The sequence below is a fragment of the Salmo trutta genome, chromosome 3 (assembly GCF_901001165.1).
Source record: "Salmo trutta chromosome 3, fSalTru1.1, whole genome shotgun sequence".
In the NCBI taxonomy this organism is placed as follows: Eukaryota; Metazoa; Chordata; class Actinopteri; order Salmoniformes; family Salmonidae; genus Salmo; species Salmo trutta.
The window spans coordinates 73,722,674-73,746,008 of NC_042959.1; the positions used below are offsets into that span (position 1 = coordinate 73,722,674).

At 44.7% G+C, this 23,335-nt stretch overlaps 1 protein-coding gene across 1 annotated transcript; it reads right to left on the reverse strand.

Annotated features, from left to right (window-relative positions):
* Positions 1-266: 266 nt before the first annotated feature.
* On the reverse strand, positions 267-21,552 carry si:dkeyp-69b9.3 (myocardin). Its single transcript, XM_029747483.1, has 15 exons — positions 21,242-21,552; positions 19,564-19,739; positions 15,659-15,706; positions 15,472-15,527; positions 13,569-13,635; positions 10,431-10,556; positions 10,112-10,308; positions 9,474-9,614; positions 6,929-7,073; positions 6,595-6,772; positions 6,287-6,431; positions 5,437-6,093; positions 4,440-4,577; positions 4,185-4,239; positions 267-4,064 (listed from the first exon to the last, which is right to left on the reverse strand). Exons 2-15 carry the CDS (start codon positions 19,616-19,618, stop codon positions 3,640-3,642), a joined length of 2,433 nt encoding a protein of 810 aa, XP_029603343.1. The 5' UTR covers positions 19,619-19,739; positions 21,242-21,552; the 3' UTR covers positions 267-3,639.
* Between the last annotated feature and the right edge of the window lie 1,783 nt (positions 21,553-23,335).

The following is a 23,335-nucleotide window of genomic DNA, read 5'->3' on the forward strand; positions in this document are numbered from 1 at the left end:
TTATGTGGTATCTTTACTTCCTTAAGAAACCCCCTCATTACCTTATTTAAATAACCTTTATTGATACTAGTCAAGAACATATCCTTGTTGGCAAAGCATCAACCAGGAACACAAACTTCTTCAGCAGATTAGCAGTCATCTTGTCAACACTGAACAAAAATTTCACAACAGCTCAAACCACAAGTGTTTGATGATGTGTCGTCCATGGGAAGATGTTTTGGGTTAAGTGATGCTGTCGTAATAAAGGCAAACACAAGACAACGAGACAGTGGATGGGAAATCTATTAAGACTTTTAATTTCTTAATGTTTTTTTACAATACAATTTGAACACATATTGATAACATTTTGCCTGAATAAGTTACATAATAAATAAATCAAATGAAATACTGATTGTATTTTTACCATTGGGTCAGCCCGACACTTGCTGGTTACAGTACTAGAATGAGATGAAGAAAGATTAGACAGTGATGTTATCAATCTGAAGATTATCCAGGAAGTATATCGGCGTTGGAAGCCAAGTTGAACTCCCAATGGATAGAGCTGACCGAAACAATGGCAACAGTTGGCTCCGATACTTTCTGATCTCCATTATGACAACGTCTCAGTCTTTGTCTCATTCAGGCTACAGAAAGCCTAAAGGGGGAAAGAAATACCTTCACAACACAGACAGACAGACAGACAGACAGACAGACAGACAGACAGACAGACAGACAGACAGACAGACAGACAGACAGACAGACAGACAGACAGACAGACAGACAGACAGACAGACAGACAGACAGACAGACAGACAGACAGACAGACAGATCAGGCATTTGCAGCATAGCCTCACCTAGTCTCCTGTTACTTTCCCTGGAATAACCTAGCATAGACAGTTGTCCCCACCAACCTCTCCACTGACTCTGAAAGTGATACACTCCTAACATAAGTCAGGTGATATCAGCACAGATTTAGGGGAAGAGACTGGTTCAGATGAAAACCAGCATACACAGTGGTTGTCCAGGACCAGACAGAGTACAGTAGGCCTAAAGCATCTCCATCCACAAGAGGTAGCATGTTACTCTCCCGCGTTTCTCTCTCTCGTCATCCTAAGTGCAGCAGACAGAGAACGTCTCTGACCACCGTGATTATCACGGTCATCAGTCTGTCCCATTGTCACCATTCAACATGGTTTTCTACAGTTCTACGATGAAAGCTGCTCGTGAAATGCTTCAACATGAAAGCTTGGCAGATGATTGGTAACTCTGCTTAGAGGCACCTGCTGCTAATCTGTTGTTACCTACAAATGCTGTTTTGAATTCAAATACATTTGTACCTACACACTGAAGAAAGGCTGTGAAGCCGAAACATCTGTGTATGCTATCCCTGATGCAGTGAAAACCGTAAAATGAACTAAGCTTTATGCAACATCTTTTTGAGTGAGGACCCATTACACCAATTTGTTGAGAGTAACGACAAGACAGAGATATGGGGGCCTGGTATTTCCCAATGGCTGTGCCCTTCACATACACCATATTGCACTTAGCGCAGTGGTTATTATTCAGAGACTGGGTGGGGAACATCAGAGCCATATGGATATAAATAAATATGTCTCTGGGGAACATTAGTAAGATCACAGTTTGTTGTTCACACAATGGTCTTTAAGAAGGGTGTCGAGTCAGCTAGGAGGTTAGGAAAGCACGCTATGTGTTGTATTCTCCCAATGAACATAACACCGGCCTGGTCCAAAAACAACCCCTAGCCCCTACACCCCTTTGGTTTTCTAATCTACATGAACCCGATAGGCAGAAGAAATATGGCAGAAGTTCCCCTGAGCCTATTGGAAGGCTAGGTGGAGCCGCCGCCATACTGCTAACAGAGGCTGTGGGCTGATCTCAGACCAGGCCATGATCAGTGCTCGCATACTTCACTAATTGACAGGCTATACAACTAATCGGAATCACAACAGCTGAATTAAGTCTGTCATGACCTCAGAACCATTGGATCTGGTAGAACATCATGTGGAATAGAGAATAATATCTGCTCTGTAAATACTGAACGTTCTGACCCTGAGAAAAAGCCCTTGGACTGCCTTGTCAATCACTGATAGCACGGAAACACAGACAACTTCATCATGATCCATGTTAGGGAGAAGTACAGTATTCGCCTCCTCAGCTCTTTACTGATGGGACACCCCTGGTGGTCATTTAAAATGAATGTGGCCAATCCCATACGAACCCCTAGCCTCTAGCCCCTCGTACCAGGGCACAACTTCTTGTAGGCTGGATAGCTGTGAGTGATATGGGGAAAGTTCCACATAGCCTATCAGGGGAATGGTGGAGCTATTACCATATTGATTATATCTATCCAGAACTATCCTCCTCAAGTGCCTAGGGTGTAGGGGCTAGGGGTCAATTTGGAACTGGCCAAGAGAGAGATTGTGGTCTCAGGGAACACCTGTGTCACTTCCTGCAATCAGAACAGCCTCTCTTTGGGACAGATTTATTTCCAAATTCTACCTGTTTTTACAGTATGGGATAAAGCATCGAAAAAAATCTAAGCTAAAATCATGAAATTGTTTCATGAAATGAATTGACATTGTTATCCTGCGCATAACCTTTATTTGACCTTTTTATCTCCATAACAACAGGTGTAAACAGTGACTGTGGCCCTTACAGTGTGTAGAGCACCAAGCTGTTTCCTCCAAACACTGTGGGAGGTCCTCATAAACCAGTGACCACATGTTCTCATACACTGATGAGAACATACACTCCGGTAATATGGTTGTGTAGCAGGCGTTGAAGCCTCTCAGAGTGATTGCTATTTATCTCTTGGCTTAATAGGATGTTTACCAGTTTTTTTCTCTTAGAGAAAAAAAAGACAAGCAATGAATTGAACATAGTGGTTCATTAGATTTTAGTGACCCCCTCACAGTGTTATATATTGCAGCAACAGACTAGTGTTGAGACCACAATTAAAATAGGCACGAAATGTGGAAGCAGTCTCTCTCTCTTTCTCTCTCTCTCTCTCTCTCTCTCTCTCTCTCTCTCTCTCACACAGATCAACCATACAAAATCAATACTCAGAGACATTCCACACTTAGTCTACACAAACAAGGAGCTACAAGTATAGTTGCAACAATTCAGATAAATATACAATGAGGGTGTGTGTGTGTGTGTGTGTGTGTGTGTGTGTGTGTGTGTGTGTGTGTGTGTGTGTGTGTGTGTGTGTGTGTGTGTGTGTGTGTGTGTGTGTGTGTGTGTGTGATTCCCTCTGCCAGTTATTGTTCCACCAATGCAAAGCAGTCTTTTTTCATCTCTTCCAATGCAGTAGCATCTGTCTCTCGACATTGCGTGGGGTACAGACCTGCAGTCACCTCTCTCAAACAGACTACTCACTCACAAAGTGGACAGAGGGAATGGATGGATAGACAGATGGATTGATGGATGGATGGACATTCACAAAGCTGTTCCCATTGTTTGGGAGGTGTATGTTGAAGTCCGACTAACACACACACACACACACACACACACACACACACACACACACACACACACACACACACACACACACACACACACACACACACACACACACACACACACACACACACACACACATACAAACACACACACAGACACTCGGTCCACCTAAGACCTTCACCACTGCTCCACCATGAGATCCAATGCTCGGTTGACGTTCAGATCCGAATTGAGGCCAAAGTCGGTCTCAACGAATGGGGCAGATGGAGGACTGAGAGGGCGGAGTCCAGAGGCTAGCAACTCCAACCAATCAGCAGGGTCAAAGGTTGCCTGAGCCCGCCTCTTCCGTGAGGTCACAGTGGGAGGCAGGGGAGAAGTACAGATGGAGGGAGGGAGAGGGGGTGGGGCAGCTTGGCGGGGAACCATCGTCGAAGGCGACGGCGGGTGCTCCAGTAGGAGGGAGGAGCAGAGAGGAGAGGACAGGAAGTTGTCATCCTTTGAATGACAACGGAACGGCTGGGATTGGTCTGTTTGGGGAGGAGGGGAGGGGCCAGGGAGGATAGTGACAGGGGATTGGAGGTCTGAGACAGAGGAGTGGGAGTCTAGAAGAGAAGGGGAAGGCAATACAAACAAACAAAAGCCTGTAATTATCCATGACCAGCCTTGGTGACTACGGAACTATAAAGTGCCATTGTTAAGAGGCCAGAGAGCTATCCACTCACCCACACAGATGGTAGGTTCCTCCAGAATGTCCTCTATTGACTGACTGGGGTCCATCTAAGAGGGCAGGACAGAGACAGGGAAATCACCCAAGGGTTTACTTGACAGGGTCACCTTTTACAAAATACAATGAATGTCAGCAGTGACTCTGATTTACACACACACACACACACACACACACACACACACACACACACACACACACACACACACACACACACACACACACACACACACACACACACACATACACTGACCAGTACTCTGTTAATTGCCTCCTGCAGCTCCTCCTCCAGACTACGGACGCTGGGTGGGGCTTGAATGGGACTGGCTGTGATCTGCATGGGCAGCTCAAAGTCCTGGCCAATCACGTCCCACGGCTGGCAGCAGTACACCTGATTGGACAGTGGAGGTTAAATTGTACATACTGTATGAAGCTATACAGTATTTAATGGTGAATATTGTAAATGGTAAGATAAAATCACAGTGATCTGTTGCACTGTCTCAGCTAAATATTGTGGATGATATAGTTGTGTACCTGTGTGAAGTTTGTTGGGGTGAGATGAGTCAAGTATAGGAGAGACTATGGTGTATCTGTCTGTCTGAGTCAGGTATAGGAGAGACTATGGTGTATCTGTCTATCTGAGTCAGGTATAGGAGAGACTATGGTGTATCTGTCCGTCTGAGTCAGGTATAGGAGAGACTATGGTGTATCTGTCTATCTGTCAGGTATAGGAGAGACTATGGTGTATCTGTCTGTCTGAGTTAGATACAGGAGAGACTATGGTGTATCTGTCTGTCTGAGTCAGGTATAGGAGAGACTATGGTGTATCTGTCTGTCTGAGTTAGATACAGGAGAGACTATGGTGTATCTGTCTGTCTGAGTCAGGTATAGGAGAGACTATGGTGTATCTGTCTGTCTGAGTCAGATACAGGAGAGACTATGTGTGTATCTGTCTGTCTGAGTCAGATACAGGAGAGACTATGGTGTATCTGTCTGTCTGAGTCAGGTATAGGAGAGACTATGGTATATCTGTCTGTCTGAGTCAGGTATAGGAGAGACTATGGTGTATCTGTCTGTCTGAGTCAGATAGAGGAGAGACTATGATATATCTGTCTGTCTGAGTCAGGTATAGGAGAGACTATGGTGTATTTGTCTGTCTGAGTCAAATATAGGAGAGACTGGTGTATCTGTCTGTCTGTCAGGTATAGGAGAGACTGGTCTGTCTGTCTGAGTCAGGCGTGTTAATTTACCTGTGTGAACAGGATCTCTGTCTGTCCTTCCCTCTCTGGTGTCCCTCTGGGCCATCCTGGATCCTGTTGCAGGAAGGGATGGAGGGAACCCCCACAGGATAGAGGAAGAGGAGGAGATAGCCTCTCCCTGGGCCTGCTCCTCATCCTATCCCTCATCTCCAGCTCCAGGCTCAGCTCCTGCTGCTCCTGTTCCGACCGCCAGGAGGCGCCAGTCGACAGTGGCGAAGAGGAGCATGGGGGGAGACCGGGGTGGGGTGTCGACGATGGGGTTAACGCAGGGGCCAGGAAGCCACACTGCTCCCCCACCACACTGACCCCTATTCCATTGGGAATTCCATTAGTATTACCATTTGAAATGCCATTAACAATTCCGTTTGGAACCCCGCTCAGAATTCCAGTGGACTGGATGTAGACCTGATGGTTAGGGCTGTTGGTGGGGGAATCAGTTCCAGAGCTGGGGCTGGAGCTGGGGTAGTGGCTGGGGGTGAGCAAGGAGGTGGGGGTAAGGGGTTCCAGGCTGGTACCCAGCTGGCAGAGGGGCACAGGGGTCAAACACAGGTGGGGCAGCTGGAAAGGGCGGAGCCTCTGGAGGAGGGCGGGCTTGGTGCCGGAGACAGGAAGACCTCGCTTACGCAGCTGCTGTCGCAACTCAGACACCTGGGAGAGAAGGAGGACGGAGTGTGACAGAGGAGAGGGTCAGGGACAGCAAATAGAGAGAGATGAGAGAAAGAGGTCAGAGAATGAAGAGAAGCAAGCAAGGACAAAAGAAGGAAGAGGAGGTACAGATAAATAGGAAGTGAGAAGTGCTATAAACATTCAAATGTTCAAGTTATTGTCCTGCCCACATTACCGTGAGGTCGACCAGGTTAGGTGGGAGGAGCTCAGACTTGTTGGAGGGACTTGTGTCCACAGAGGTGTGGTTTGTTGCCTTGGATACAGGCTGAGGGGCCTGGTGCATGGCTCCAGAGAACCTCACCATTTGGTTGGTGTCTCCGCTTTGATAAAAACAAAACATTCATGCTAGTTGCCAGCGCACATGTGATGACTAACCAACTTTAAATGGTCTGATGAACAGTATAGCATCTGAATGAAACCACAGTTCTTGTGAGAAGGCCCAGGGGGAGGGAGGTTTAGTGTGGTGTATGTAGTGGTACCTACCTGGGTGTGACAGTGAGCTGCTGCTGTTGATGCTGGTCCTGTTGCTGCTGGTTCTGCTGTTGTTGTTGGTTCTGGAGAATCTGCAGCTGGAGGAACACCTGCTGTTGCTGCAGGAGGCTGGAGTAGGCGGGGTCTAAGAGCTGGGCTGATGTGGGGCTCCTCTGACTGGCCCCTCCCCCTGAGCACAATGTTAATAATGATCAACTTCCCTGCTATTTAGTGGACTCATTTTGACAACATTTGTCATGTAAAGTACATTGGGCTGCATGTATTGTATGAAAGGTAAAATATACATGAAATATAATGCTGTTTTTGAAAGGATAAAGACTATTACCGGCAGTCCCGGCCGTGCATCTCTGGTCGGGGGGAATGTACTGGTGGTATTTCAGTTTCCTCATCTTGGGCTGTGAATCCCGGGGTTTCCGCGGGCGGGGGGGGCGAGAGGAAGTCAGGGAGGGAGGTGTGAGAGACTGGGCTGTCTGAGAAAGGTGGAGAAAGGAAGAGGGAGAGGGGGGAGGGAGAGGGAGAGGGGGAGACAGAGAATGAATCAAAGTAATATTTCTCAAATCCCATATTTTTATTAGAAATATATTATTCAAGCATTGTCAAAATCCATAAACAGTGTAACCTGAGAGAGGTCAGATCAGTTCTGATGAGTACAGCCAGTTATGAAAGTACTACCATGTTATGAGTTCCTAAGGCGAAGTTAACAGCAGGATGTATACAGTCGTGGCCAAAGGTTTTGAGAATGACACAAATATTAATTTTCACAAAGTCTGCTGCTTCAGTGTCTTTAGATATTTTTGTCAGATGTTACTATGGAATAGTGAAGTATAATTTCAAGCATTTCCTAAGTGTCAAAGGCTTTTATTGACAATTACATGAAGTTGATGCAAAGAGTCAATATTTGCAGTGTTGACCCTTCTTTTTCAAGACCTCTGCAATCCGCCCTGACATGCTGTCAATTAACTTCTGGGCCACATCCTGACTGATGGCAGCCCATTCTTGCATAATCAATGCTTGGAGTTTGTCAGAATTTGTGGGTTTTTGTTTGTCCACCCGCCTCCTGAGGATTGATCACAAGTTCTCAATGGGATTAAGGTCTGGGGAGTTTCCTGACCATGGACCCAAAATATTGATGTTTTGTTCCCCGAGCCACTTAGTTATCACTTTTGCCTTATGGCAAGGTGCTCCATCATGCTGGAAAAGGCATTGTTCGTCACCAAACTGTTCCTGGATGGTTGGGAGATGTTGCTCTCGGAGGATGTGTTGGTACCATTCTTTATTCATGGCTGTGTTCTTAGGCACAATTGTGAGTGAGCCCACTCCCTTGGCTGAGAAGCAACCCCACACATGAATGGCCTCAGAATGCTTTACTATTAGCATGACACAGGACTGATGGTAGCGCTCACCTTGTCTTCTCCGGACAAGCTTTTTTCCAGATGCCCCAAACAATCGGAAAGGGGATTCATCAGAGAAAATGACTTTACCCCAGTCCTCAGCAGTCCAATCCCTATACATTTTGCAGAATATCAGTCTGTCCCTGATGTTTTTCCTGGAGAGAAGTGGCTTCTTTGCTGCCCTTCTTGACACCAGGCCATCCTACAAAAGTCTCCGCCTCACTGTGCGTGCAGATGCACTCACACCCGCCTGCTGCCATTCCTGAGCAAGCTCTGTACTGGTGGTGCCCCGATCCCGCAGCTGAATCAACTTTAGGAGACAATCCTGGCGCTTGCTGGACTTTCTTGGGCGCCCTGAAGCCTTCTTCACAACAATTGAACCACTCTCCTTGAAGTTCTTGATGATCCAATAAATGGTTGATTTAGGTGCAATCTTACTGGCAGCAATATCCTTGCCTGTGAAGCCCTTTTTGTGCAAAGCAATGATGATGGCACGTGTTTCCTTGCAGGTAACCATGATTGACAGAGGATGAATAATGATTCCAAGCACCACCCTCCTTTTGAAGCTTCCAGTCTGTTATTCGAACTCAATCAGCATGACAGAGTGATCTCCAGCCTTGTCCTTGTCAACACTCACACCTGTGTTAACGAGAGAATCACTGACATGATGTCAGCTGGTCCTTTTGTGGCAGGGCTGAAATGCAGTGGAAATGTTTTTGGGGGATTCAGTTCATTTGCATGGCAAAGAGGGACTTTGCAATTAATTGCAATTCATCTGATCACTCTTCATAACATTCTGGAGTATATGCAAATTGCCATCATACAAACTGAGGCAGCAGACTTTGTGAAAGTTTATATTTGTGTCATTCTCAAAACTTTTGGCCACGACTGTACAATATGTCATGTAACATATGTGATCCTTTCAGGTTGATCAGTCAGTATCCTAGCTGGATCCTGACATTAAACGCATGTGTGAAACCGTGACAACTGACAGTGTGTCCCAGTCAGCTGTGACATCTAGCAGGTGTGTGTTTGTGTGTGTGTGCATGTGTGCGTGTCATTAATCCATAGGGCATAGTTCCGTTGGTAGTGACTGTCGACACTAATGAATACGTAACACCAGAGTGTGTGTACAGTATGCTATGTGGTTGAATACCTATCAGTAGACACCGGGAGAAGAAGAGTGCCTACTGATATACTGTATCTGACCCTCACAGTCAAAACATGTCTGTCTCTCTATGCAGACAATGCATTAACATCTGTAATGCTGTAATACTGTAATACTGTAATACTGTAATACTGTATATTCATGGGATTATTTTGGATTGACTTTACCACCAATCAATCAATAAATCAATCAATCCATTGTTAATGCTTCAATAAATTCATTCTTAATTTCTATAATGATTTTTACAGATGCATTTACACATTGTTCTGGATGTGTGTTTGGTCTATTTCTGAGTAGCCCTTTTCCAGTACCTTTGGCAGCAGGGGCGTGGCATGGGAGGTCAGATACATCCCCTTTGGTCTCCCGGTCGTTGCCATGGAGTTGGAGTCGCCCACGGTCATGCTCATTGGCTGGCTGATGCCCTCGGTTGCTGGGAGAAACGCCAAGATAGACTGCAGGAAAGCAGGACAGAAATATAAACAGGTAATAGCAAAGGCTGTAATCCAAGCATGACTTGCAGTTCTAAAGTCAGTTTTGTGTTTCTTGTGTTGATGGTTGAGGTTAGGATTTAGGGGAAGGTAATCTCACCTGATGGTTGAGGTTAGGATTTAGGGAAAGGTAATCTCACTTGATGGTTGAGGTTAGGATTTAGGGGAAGGTAATCTCACTTGATGGTTGAGGTTAGGATTTAGGGGGAAGGTAATCTCACCTGATGGTTGAGGTTAGGATTTAGGGAAAGGTAATCTCACCTGATGGTTGAGGTTAGGATTTAGGGAAAGGTAATCTCACTTGATGGTTGAGGTTAGGATTTAGGGGAAGGTAATCTCACTTGATGGTTGAGGTTAGGATTTAGGGGAAGGTAATCTCACTTGATGGTTGAGGTTAGGATTTAGGGGAAGGTAATCTCACTTGATGGTTGAGGTTAGGATTTAGTGGAAGGTAATCTCACCTGAACATGGGCGGGACTGTAGGTAAGGGGCAAGACCCCAGGCGACAGGTCACTCAGTGATTGGTCGTCTGAGAACCCCGGCGACGAGGAGAAATCTGGTGATTGGAGGACCCCGAGTTGCTCGGGAGACAAGGAGGAAGAGCAGGAAGAGATGTCATCTTGGAAGACATCTGAGGAGAGAGGGAAGGAGATGGGGCCTAAGGGAAGAGTAGGAGAAGGAAGGCAGGGGGAGAAGGAATAGGTTAATTAGTAATGACATCTAGACTGTTTGAAAACGTCTATAGTTATTTCGTGCATGTGTGCGTGTGCGTTAACTCACGGTTCTCCGGAGGCTTTATGTGTTTGTGCAGGAGGTCCAGAGGTCCGGGCCGATGCTGGACCTTCTCTCCAAGGTTGTTAGCCAGCCGAGCCTTCTTCTGCCTTCCCGCCCCACACACACTCCTGTCTGTTAGAGATAGAAGCAACACACTCCTGTCTGTTAGAGATAGAAGCAACACACTCCTGTCTGTTAGAGAGAGAAGCAACACACTCCTGTCTGTTAGAGATAGAAGCAACACACTCCTGTCTGTTAGAGATAGAAGCAACACACTCCTGTCTGTTAGAGAGAGAAGCAACACACTCCTGTCTATTAGAGAGAGAAGCAACACACTCCTGTCTGTTAGAGAGAGAAGCAACACACTCCTGTCTGTTAGAGAGAGAAGCTACACACTCCTGTCTGTTAGAGAGAGAAGCAACACACTCCTGTCTGTTAGAGAGAGAAGCAACACACTCCTGTCTATTAGAGAGAGAAGCAACACACTCCTGTCTATTAGAGAGAGAAGCAACACACTCCTGTCTATTAGAGAGAGAAGCAACACACTCCTGTCTGTTAGAGAGAGAAGCAACACACTCCTGTCTGTTAGAGAGAGAAGCAACACACTCCTGTCTATTAGAGAGAAAAGCAACACACTCCTGTCTGTTAGAGAGAGAAGCAACACACTCCTGTCTGTTAGAGAGAGAAGCAACACACTCCTGTCTATTAGAGAGAGAAGCAACACACTCCTGTCTATTAGAGAGAGAAGCAACACACTCCTGTCTGTTAGAGAGAGAAGCAACACACTCCTGTCTGTTAGAGAGAGAAGCAACACACTCCTGTCTGTTAGAGAGAGAAGCAACACACTCCTGTCTGTTAGAGAGAGAAGCAACACACTCCTGTCTATTAGAGAGAGAAGCAACACACTCCTGTCTATTAGAGAGAGAAGCAACACACTCCTGTCTATTAGAGAGAGAAGCAACACACTCCTGTCTGTTAGAGAGAGAAGCAACACACTCCTGTCTGTTAGAGAGAGAAGCAACACACTCCTGTCTATTAGAGAGAGAAGCAACACACTCCTGTCTGTTAGAGAGAGAAGCAACACACTCCTGTCTATTAGAGAGAGAAGCAACACACTCCTGTCTATTAGAGAGAGAAGCAACACACTCCTGTCTATTAGAGAGAGAAGTAACAGGAGTTGAGAGCAGATTTGTGTTTGTGTATGCATAACTGTGTTGCTCTGGGCACTCAATCCCAGTTCAACCCAGCAGGGGTACACAAAACGTCTGCCTTAAAGGAACCACATACCCCTGGAGACACATAAATAACAACAACAACACAACCAGAAATGCAACAATAATAGTGGTATTTTAATCACAATGGACAATGATATAAATACAAGAGGAAAGGTTACAGAGAAGCAGAGGGGGAGAGGATAGAGGAGAAAAGAGAGAGGAGGAGAGGATGGAGAGTAGAAGAGAGAGGACAGGATATAGAGTAGAAGAGAGAGGAGAGGGTAGAGAGTAGAAGAGAGAGGACAGGATATAGAGTAGAAGAGAGAGGAGAGGGTAGAGAGTAGAAGAGAGAGGAGAGGGTAGAGAGTAGAAGAGAGAGGAGAGGGTAGAGAGTAGAAGCGTGAGGAGGAGAGGATGGAGAGAAGAAGAGTGAGGAGGAGAGAATAGAGAGAAGAAGAGAGAGGATGAGAGGATAGAGGGGAGAAGAGAGAGGAGGATATGAGAAGAGAGAGGAGGAGATGATAGAGAGAAGAAGAGAGAGGAGGAGATGATAGAGAGAAGAAGAGAGAGGAGGAGAGGATGGAGGGGAAGAGAGAGGAGGATATGAGAAGAGAGAGGAGACGAGAGAGGGGAAGAGGATAGAAAGTAGAAGAGAGAGGAGGAGAGGATAGAGAGAAGAAGAGAGGAGGGGAGAAGAGAGAGGAGAACAGGATAGAGAGGAGAAGAGAGAGAAGGAGAGGATATAAAGTAGAAGAGAGAGGAGGAGAGGATAGAGAGAAGAAGAGAGAGGAGGACAAGAAAAGAGAGAGAAGGATAGTAGAAGACAGAGGAGAGGGTACAGAGGAGGAGAGGAGGTTGAGAGAGATGTGAGTGGTTGAGAAAACGACAGTTCTCCACCCCTGGATGGGTGGGGTTTTGTGTTCTGTCCATCATTGCTTGGCTGACAAGTTTAATCCAATGAAACCTGCCCGTAATGGAGAGCAACATGGTTCACATCTAGGTGTGATTGACAGCTAATGGAATACCAATTCCATCATAGGGCTCTGAACCTTCATTTCCTCATCACGTTACAGGTAAAGAGGTGTGGAGGAATTAGAGTAGATAAGAGAAAATGGATTGAGACAGAGAGAGAGAAACACTGAGAGAGAGGGGTAGTGAGAGAGAGAGAGAGAGAGAGAGAGAGAGGGAGACAGAGAGAAAGAGAGAAAGAAACAGAGACAGAGAGGTAGTGACAGAGGTAGTGCGAGAGAGAGAGAGAGAGAGAGAGAGAGAGCGAGAGAGAGCAGTGGTGGAAAATGTACTCAATTGTCATACTTGAGTAAAAGTAAAGATACCTTCATAGAAAATGACAGAAGTAAAAGTGAAAGTCACCCAGTAAAATACTACTTAAGTAAAAGTCTAAAAGTATTTGGTTTATTAAATCTACTTAAGCATTAAAAGTAAATGTAATTGCTAAAATATACTTAAGTATTAATAGTAAAAGTAAATGCTATAAATCATTTCAAATTCCTTATATTAAGCAAATTAGACAGCACGGTTTTCTTTTTTACGGATAGCCAGGGGCACAATGCAACACTCAGACATCATTTACAAACTAAGCATGTGTTTAGTGAGTCCGCCAGATCAGAGGCAGTAATGATGACCACGTATTTCCTTGATAAGTGTGGCATTGGACCATTTTCCTGTCCTGCTAAGCATTCAAAATGTAACAAGTAGTTTTGGGTGTCATGGAAAATGTATGATAGTAAAAAGAGAGAGAGAGAGAAAGAGAGAGAGAGAAAGAGAGAGAGGTAGTTAGAGGGGAAGAGAAAGACAGATGACAGAGACAGAGGTAGGTGATGAGGAGTGTTATGCTTTGCTGGGAGCATACTAAATGAGTCAGACAACAGACAGCAGGAACACAGTGGACAGACAGACGGGGCATCATCACCTTGTGCAGTTTTACTGTTCAGACCACACAGGGGCGACTTCTGAGTGGCGCCATCGTCAGTTAGACGCTGCATTGGGAGATAGCAGGTCAAACCAGCAAACCCGTTTTGGGGTCAGTTCCATTTCAGTTCAATTCATTTAAATGACATGGCCTAAATTATCATTATTTCTTTATGCAAATGGATTTTCAGTTTAAATGGAATTGACCCCTCAACAATAGCATGATTACATAGGGTTTTCTTTTGTCGTTGTAACAAAATCTGTATTGTTACTATTTGCATTTACTGTAGCCTACGGTAACAGTGGGACAAGTCTCTTCTTTAGGTTGAGAGAAACAGTGAGACAACAAGTCTCTTCTTTAGGTTGAGAGAAACAGTGAGACAACAAGTCTCTTCTTTAGGTTGAGAGAAACAGTGAGACAAGTATCGTCTTTAGGTTGAGAGAAACAGTGAGACAAGTATCGTCTTTAGGTTGAGAGAAACAGTGAGACAACAAGTCTCGTCTTTAGGTTGAGAGAAACAGTGAGACAAGTCTCTTCTTTAGGTTGAGAGAAACAGTGAGACAAGTATCGTCTTTAGGTTGAGAGAAACAGTGAGACAACAAGTCTCTTCTTTAGGTTGAGAGAAACAGTGAGACAACAAGTCTCTTCTTTAGGTTGAGAGAAACAATGAGATAACAAGTCTCTTCTTTAGGTTGAGAGAAACAGTGAGACAAGACTCTTCTTTAGGTTGAGAGAAACAGTGAGATAACAAGTCTCTTCTTTAGGTTGAGAGAAACAGTGAGATAACAAGTCTCTTCTTTAGGTTGAGAGAAACAGTGAGATAACAAGACTCTTCTTTAGGTTGAGAGAAACAGTGAGACAACAAGTCTCTTCTTTAGGTTGAGAGAAACAGTGAGACAAGACTCTTCTTTAGGTTGAGAGAAACAGTGAGACAACAAGTCTCTTCTTTAGGTTGAGAGAAACAGTGAGATAACAAGTCTCTTCTTTAGGTTGAGAGAAACAGTGAGACAAGTCTCTTCTTTAGGTTGAGAGAAACAGTGAGACAAGTATCGTCTTTAGGTTGAGAGAAACAGTGAGACAACAAGTCTCTTCTTTAGGTTGAGAGAAACAGTGAGATAACAAGTCTCTTCTTTAGGTTGAGAGAAACAGTGAGACAAGTCTCTTCTTTAGGTTGAGAGAAACAGTGAGACAAGTATCGTCTTTAGGTTGAGAGAAACAGTGAGACAACAAGTCTCGTCTTTAGGTTGAGAGAAACAGTGAGACAAGTCTCTTCTTTAGGTTGAGAGAAACAGTGAGATAACAAGTCTCTTCTTTAGGTTGAGAGAAACAGTGAGACAACAAGTCTCTTCTTTAGGTTGAGAGAAACAGTGAGACAACAAGTCTCTTCTTTAGGTTGAGAGAAACAGTGAGATAACAAGTCTATTCTTTAGGTTGAGAGAAACAGTGAGATAACAAGTCTCTTCTTTAGGTTGAGAGAAACAGTGAGATAACAAGTCTCTTCTTTAGGTTGAGAGAAACAGTGAGACAAGTCTCTTCTTTAGGTTGAGAGAAACAGTGAGACAAGTATCATCTTTAGGTTGAGAGAAACAGTGAGACAAGTATCGTCTTTAGGTTGAGAGAAACAGTGAGACAACAAGTCTCTTCTTTAGGTTGAGAGAAACAGTGAGACAACAAGTCTCTTCTTTAGGTTGAGAGAAACAGTGAGACAACAAGTCTCTTCTTTAGGTTGAGAGAAACAGTGAGACAACAAGTCTCTTCTTTAGGTTGAGAGAAACAGTGAGACAACAAGTCTCTTCTTTAGGTTGAGAGAAACAGTGAGATAACAAGTCTCTTCTTTAGGTTGAGAGAAACAGTGAGACAACAAGTCTCTTCTTTAGGTTGAGAGAAACAGTGAGCTACTCACCAGAGCTTTACTCTGGTCTTTCTCTCCTTTGCGAGAGGAACAGGTAGTTTTCAACCCTAGAGAGAGAGAGAGAGAGAGAGAGAGAGAGAGAGAGAGAAAGAGAGAGAGAGAGCAGTCATTAGAAGGTAGTATAAAGTAGAGAGAACACCCAACCCTGTCAGTAAACATTAACAGTGACTCCACTCACCAGAGTCGATTTCATTTTGCCTTCGGTTCTGAATTCTCAACTGCAAGACTGAAAGACAATCAGTAGAGAGGTGATGAATTAGATGTATGAGAATACCTGGAATAACCTGCAAGGTAACTATGGGTAAAAGGTACTGTCCTATGTTCTGTCGTACAATATCCCTCTGTAATAGTATAGTAACATGTGACTGAGCAATCTCTGCACACAGACACCCACTCCATCCACACACACACACACACACACACACACACACATACACTGCACACACACCTTCACACTAAGAGGTTCATTGGGGGAGGGGCTGATAGGTTTGGTGATGTTTCCCACAATGCATTCCAGTGCTGAGTTTTGAGATCTGAGAGAAATGGAGGGAGGGATGGAGGGAGGGGACAGCAGGATGAGAAGGGTTTGGGGGGGCTGTAACTATTTATCCGTCAGTATGTCTATTTCTGTCACCCCCATCCCCCCCTTCAGCTGTCCCTCTCTCTCCAGAACTCTCTGCCTCCCTCCCTTCATCACTGTCATGCACGCAAAGTAAATTCTTCCTCCCCTATTTTCTGTCAGCCGACCGCCACTCGAAAAGAGACCCCATTACATTACTTCAGGAAAAACACCACTTAGCCTGGTTCTACAGTAACACCTACCTCGTAGCCTGGTAACTGCTACCTCTTAGCCTGGTAACTTCTACCTCGTAGCCTGGTAACTGCTACCTCGTAGCATGGTAACAGCTACCTCTTAGCATGGTAACTGCTACCTCTTAGCATGGTAACTGCTACCTCTTAGCCTGGTAACTGCTACCTCTTAGCCTGGTAACTGCTACCTCTTAGCCTGGTAACAGCTACCTCTTAGCATGGTAACTGCTACCTCTTAGCATGGTAACTGCTACCTCTTAGCCTGGTAACAGCTACCTCTTAGCATGGTAACTGCTACCTCTTAGCCTGGTAGCAGCTACCTCTTAGCCTGGTAACACCTACCTCTTAGCATGGTAACTGCTACCTCTTAGCATGGTAGCAGCTACCTCTTAGCCTGGAAACACCTACCTCTTAGCCTGGTAACACCTACCTCTTAGCATGGTAACTGCTACCTCTTAGCATGGTAGCAGCTACCTCTTAGCCTGGAAACACCTACCTCTTAGCATGGTAACTTCTACCTCTTAGCCTGGTAGCAGCTACCTCTTAGCCTGGAAACACCTACCTCTTAGCCTGGTAACTGCTACCTCTTAGCCTGGAAACACCTACCTCTTAGCCTGGAAACTGCTACCTCTTAGCCTGGTAGCAGCTACCTCTTAGCCTGGAAACACCTACCTCTTAGCATGGTAACTGCTACCTCTTAGCCTGGTAATAGCTACCTCTTAGCCTGGTAACTTCTACCTCTTAGCCTGGTAGCAGCTACCTCTTAGCCTGGAAACACCTACCTCTTAGCATGGTAACTGCTACCTCTTAGCCTGGTAATAGCTACCTCTTAGCCTGGTAACACCTACCTCTTAGCATGGTAACTGCTACCTCTTAGCCTGGTAGCAGCTACCTCTTAGCCTGGAAACACCTACCTCTTAGCCTGGAAACACCTACCTCTTAGCATGGTAACTGCTACCTCTTAGCCTGGTAATAGCTACCTCTTAGTACCGTATTGGACTGGGTACTCTGATTGACTCACATAGGCCTCCATGCTGACTCGGTCATGGTACTGTATGTGTAATCGGTTGTGAGGTGGAATAATTGATTGGACTCAGAGGTGAAATTTGACCAGATTTGTATACAGGACCCAACTAAAGTTACAGACATAGACCCTGGCCCGCTCCAGGGAACTAACACATGAAATCATCATTTAAAAGGTACCCAGAAGAGTTGATTGACTACTTATAAACCATTTATAAGCCCTGTACAGATGGTAGGTCAATTTAGTTTACCGTTAACAATTAACAATCTGTAACTGAGTAGAAACAAATGAAGCCAGAATCTTGATGACAGATAAGAGCAGGAAGGTGACAGTGTAAGCTACTGAAGTTGTGCATGGATTTAGCTCAGTGAGATTATCTTCCTGCTTTGGGCAAGCGTTCATGGACAGAGAGAGATAACAGAGATTGGATTGAAGTTATAATCGTCTCCTCAACCGTCTATAATGTGAAGTAATCTCATAGTGAACCTTATAGGTTATCAATGATCATTGATCATTTAGCAGCTACCAAATGCAGTATTATCATTACTATGATTTCACCGCTGATGTAAGTACAGATGTAAGATCTTAATTTGATCACCCTGTTGTTGCAGGAAATGTTCTGCACAGCAGGAAATGCACATTTGTAGTGTATTCAAGGTTTAAAAAGGCTTCTAAAGTTTGTAATTTCCCTTTAAAATGTATCAACCCCTACAAAAATGTCACATTTTTACCATCCACACAATAACACACATTTCCTGTTACTGCAGGATTATTTTCCTGCCATGAGAAACTGATCAAATAAAATTGTTGACTATCACCACCACTGTCCACAGGCACAGCACACCCTACCGCTTTTCTGTTTTGACCACAGTCATGGTAACATACTCAGGGTATAGTAGTACATCTTCCTCAACACAAGTTACACAACCCATATTGCCATCCTTCCATCCATAGGCTATTAATTCCACATCAACCAATCAGACAACATTTACCTATTGACAAAAGTATTGATTGTTCCTTCATAGCCTTCACCCATTTCCTCCATAGCTGAAGAGATAGTGGGTTCAAAGCAGCAGGACAGCTGATACTTAGTTAGCCAGTCTAACTCATTTAAATGTCTCTTCTAATGAATCCAATCTGGAAACCTCAAGACACTTCATGGTATTTAATAAATAAATAAACTCATCAAATCTAATCTGAACCTCCAGCTGCCCAAGACAGGCCTGGTAATGAACAGCTGGTGGAAAAAAACAACAGCAGGAATGTCTCTATGACCTCATTTCCTGTTCCTACCAAGCCTCTTTATGACAGCAGCAGACTGATAACAACAGCGGCGGCCATTTTTAAGGGGCACATTCCAATTCCAGAACACATCTGCTGCTAGTTAAAGGACAGTAACCTATGGCTGATGGACCTAACACAAAACATAAAGAAATCCAACTTGCAAAAGGATTCAGTAGCTGTACACATTTCTTGCTACAGATGTAGGATCTTAATTTGAGCCAGTTTGCAACAGCAGGAAAATAATCCTGCAGCAACAGAAAATGGAACTGTTGTTGTGGATTATAATTTGTAGAGGTTGATACATTTTTCGTTAGGCAAATCAAGTCAGACATTTTTAAGTGGAAATTACAAACTTTAGAAGCCTTTTTAAACCTGCAACTACAGGATAATCAAATTAAGATACGGCATCTGTATAATGTCACCCAAACATTTTCCAATCTTATAACTGTACCTCTAATGCTGTCTTATTTAATTAGTTATGTGTTTGAATTTGCCTAAGAGTTTTTAGTTCACTGTGTACTGAGCCCTCGGTGTAAACAAACAGAACTTCACATCGGTATGGTTTGAAATGGAGACAGGAACAATGTGGCAGTAGCTATATATGCCTCTTGTCTCTCATGACAGATTAAAACATAGCTAGCTGTAAAACTTGGTTCTGGGTTCTGAGATGAATATGCTACAAGTACTGTCATTGGGAGATTAAAAGATTTGTGGTCAACACTGGTATGTCTATTCAGGAGAGCTCTGTGGTTTCAATCAATATATAGATATACGACAATCAATATGTTTACCTGATTAATCATCCTCATGATTAATATAACCAAGACTAGACTTATCTGCCAATATCCTTCCAACCGGCCTGGCCCGATCCAGCCCCACTCCAACCGGCCTGGCCCGATCCAGCCCCACTCCAACCGGCCTGGCCTGATGCAGCCCCACCCCAACCGACCCAGCCAGATCCTCACCTGAGCGGAATTTGTTCCGGATGAGAAGCGACCTCTCAGAGGCCAGCAACGTCATGACGGAGAGGAGGAGGGGAACGAGGGATGAGAGGAGGAACAGAAAGAAAGAGTGGAATCCTGTTTTTATTCCCACTTGGGTGGGAATCAGGAGGAATGGACTCTTCTGATTCTGTCTCTCTCTGTGTGGAAAGCAGAGAACAACAGATAGGAGGAGAGATGGAACAGGGGAGGTCAATGCTTTGGTTTATCCCTTGAGAAAAAATATACTGACACTGAGTACAAGACACACAGACCAGAGCAGTAGACAGAAGAGAGAGTTATAGAGTGGACAGTAGTAGAGAGACACAAACTATCTGACACACACAGGATAGAGTGGACAGTAGTAGAGAGACACAAACTATCTGACACACACAGGATAGAGTGGACAGTAGTAGAGAGACAAACTATCTGACACACACAGGATAGAGTGGACAGTAGTAGAGAGACAAACTATCTGACACACACAGGATAGAGTGGACAGTAGTAGAGAGACAAACTATCTGACACACACAGGATAGAGTGGACAGTAGTAGAGAGACAAACTATCTGACACACACAGGATAGAGTGGACAGTAGTAGAGAGACAAACTATCTGACACACACAGGATAGAGTGGACAGTAGTAGAGAGACAAACTATCTGACACACACAGGATAGAGTGGACAGTAGTAGAGAGACAAACTATCTGACACACACAGGATAGAGTGGACAGTAGTAGAGAGACAAACTATCTGACACACACAGGATAGAGTGGACAGTAGTAGAGAGACAAACTATCTGACACACACAGGATAGAGTGGACAGTAGTAGAGAGACAACATCGACATTGACTAGACCAAGCCTCTCACGGCAGACTGCCACAATCACAGAAAGAGAGGAGGGACACACACACACTGTGGATATAACGAGAAGGAAAGAGGAAGAGACAGTAGGAAGCATTTAGAACGACAGAGGAAAAGGAGGACAGGCGAGGAGAAGAGAGAGACAGGGTGAGTTAGGCCATATGAGTGACAGAGACAGAGGCAGTGACAGATACCCAGATGCCAAACTGTGAGTGCACAGGGGACACTTATTATAATGGACACATAAAAAGCCACAACACCTATCACAGAGGACACAGCTATGCAGAGGACCGTGCTCTGATGGCTGGATGCACAGAATTAAAAGCGAAAGAAAGCGAAAACTGCCACAGAGAAATAGATGGTTTTATCTACACACAGAGAACCATGGGAGAGAGACAGAGGTTATTACCACTAATTCACACACACTTCATTAATGCACACACACCATTTATTGACTATATTGACTATGCCGCTGGCCACCCATAAGACAAATTGGGAAAGCCTGAACAGCATGAAAGTGGACACACACCGAGTGACTGAGATTATTTACACAAAATCACTGAGCTGGTGTTCATTAACACACAATCACACACACACACAGTTATTTACAAACTAGATTAGAGCGCTACCCATACAGTAGGATATCGATGAGTCCTCATATCACACAGTAGGGCACTGAGACGCAAAAAGAGAGAGAGAAAGAGAGCGAGGAAGGGAAATAGAGAGGAAGACAGAGAGAGAGAGAGATAGAGAGAGAGAAGGAAGGAGAGGAAATGAGTTAGAATGAAAGACAATACTTACTGAAACAGAGAGAGAAGTCCCTTGGGGGAACTTGGAGTGGGTTTAAGATTAAATTAGAGAGAGATGCGAGAAGGAAGAGATAACTTCAAGTGCGTTTAATGACGATTTCTTTCATGTTCCTTTTCTTGTCATATTGGTTCTCTCTCTCTCTCCACACTCGTTAATCCCCTGGAAAAGGGTTCTAAAGGTGAACTTGGGGAGGAAAGGATCTGATGTACCTTCCTTCCTTATCATAGAACTAACCTTATCCTTCTCTCACTCTTTCTCTCTGGACCTCTTCTGTCCACCCTAAAGCGTCCTGGATCCTTGGTGCCAACTGTGGGGGACTGTCAAAGTTGTCACTCCCCCTCTCCCCTGTCTCTCTCTCTACCCCTCCCTCACCCCCTCCCCCTCCTTCACCCATCCCAGCAACATACATCTGTTGACTGATTGGCTGATTGATGGAGAGATCGAGTGACAATAAGTGGTTGTGTGTTTGTGTCTTTGTCAAAAGTATTCACAAAATGGATGACTCATGTCAACATGCGCATGGCATTGTTACAAACTTTGGCCAGATACACTACACTAGTCTGAGGCCTATACCTTTTCCTCCCTTATCTATTTAAAAGCAAATAATGATTAGGGATATTGTATATTGCTGAGGTGTGGTATGGTGTGGTAGGTAGGTATTATTGTAGGACTTTGCAGTAAGTACTACAGTATGATTTGATGTGTAGACTTCCATCTGATAATGTTCTATGTAAATCAAGGAATGCAACTTTAGTAAGTCAGCGTCCCTGTCTAAATACCTACGTCATCCTCTTACACATGATGTATTCTGTGTGTGTGTGCGTGTGCGTGTGAAACATGTGGCAGGCTCAGAAACCCAGGCCAAGTCAGTTTACGTCAGTGTATATATCTGAATATGAGGTGATACTGTACCTGACTGTATCCAATGCATGTTATCAACTGGCACTGCTAGCAGTATGCTAGAAAACAGTGTGTGTGTGTGTGTGTGTGTGTGTGTGTGTGTGTGTGTGTGTGTGTGTGTGTGTGTGTGTGTGTGTGTGTGTCAGTAGGCTTAGCAGGGGGAGAGGGGGACATGGGGGACGGGAAGGGTGGTCTTGCAGGAGCACCTGTTCTGTTAGTTTGACAGACAGGCCGGTGTGTGCTGGTTCAGCAGGTCAGAGATGGGGGGGGTAGTGAGAGGGAGCAAGATAGAACGATGGAGTGGTGGGGAGACAGGGAAGTAGTGGGAGCGAGAGGTAGAGAGAGAGGGCGAGAGAGGTAAGGAGTCAGGACTACAGGAAGAGAGGAATGGAAGAGAGGAGAGGAAAGGCAGACAGGAGAGGAAGTTACAGCTAATGAATTATGTTATCTGGAGAGAAGCACATATTGATCCACAGCCTGACTACACTGAGCACAGCTAGGAGAGACTGACTGCAGCAGACAAGACATTGGTACAGACACCACCCAGATAACCACCAGTCACAGCCACAGTCAGAGCCACTGTACGGGTGAATTGTGGTTGTATAGATTTAGATGACAGTAGATTTCCACAATGATGAGGTTTACTCCTAAATCCAACCTTGGCAGACGTTCTACAGTGGTCTAATGTAAGAGGAGTCCCTTTCCACAATGATGAGGCTTACTCCTAAATCCAACCTTGGCAGACGTTCTACAGTGGTCTAATGTAAGAGGAGTCCCTTTCCACAATGATGAGGTTTACTCCTAAATCCAACCTTGGCAGACGTTCTACAGTGGTCTAATGTAAGAGGAGTCCCTTTCCACAATGATGAGGTTTACTCCTAAATCCAAACTTGGCAGACGTTCTACAGTGGTCTAATGTAAGAGGAGTCCCTTTCCACAATGATGAGGTTTACTCCTAAATCCAACCTTGGCAGACGTTCTACAGTGGTCTAATGAGAGAGGAGTCCCTTTCCACAATGATGAGGTTTACTCCTAAATCCAAACTTGGCAGACGTTCTACAGTGGTCTAATGAGAGAGGAGTCCCTTTCCACAATGATGAGGTTTACTCCTAAATCCAACCTTGGCAGACGTTCTACAGTGGTCTAATGAGAGAGGAGTCCCTTTCCACATCATTTGTTGTGTAA

Coding starts and splice junctions, on each gene's coding strand:
- si:dkeyp-69b9.3 (XM_029747483.1), bottom strand. CDS start 19,618: ATGACGTTGCTGGCCTCTGAGAGGTCGCTTCTCATCCGGAACAAATTC. Junction 9,615..10,111: donor ACAGTCCCGCCCATGTTCAG/GTGAGATTACCT, acceptor GCTTTCCTGCAG/TCTATCTTGGCGTTTCTCCC. Junction 4,240..4,439: donor AGGCAATTAACAGAGTACTG/GTCAGTGTATGT, acceptor CTGCCCTCTTAG/ATGGACCCCAGTCAGTCAAT.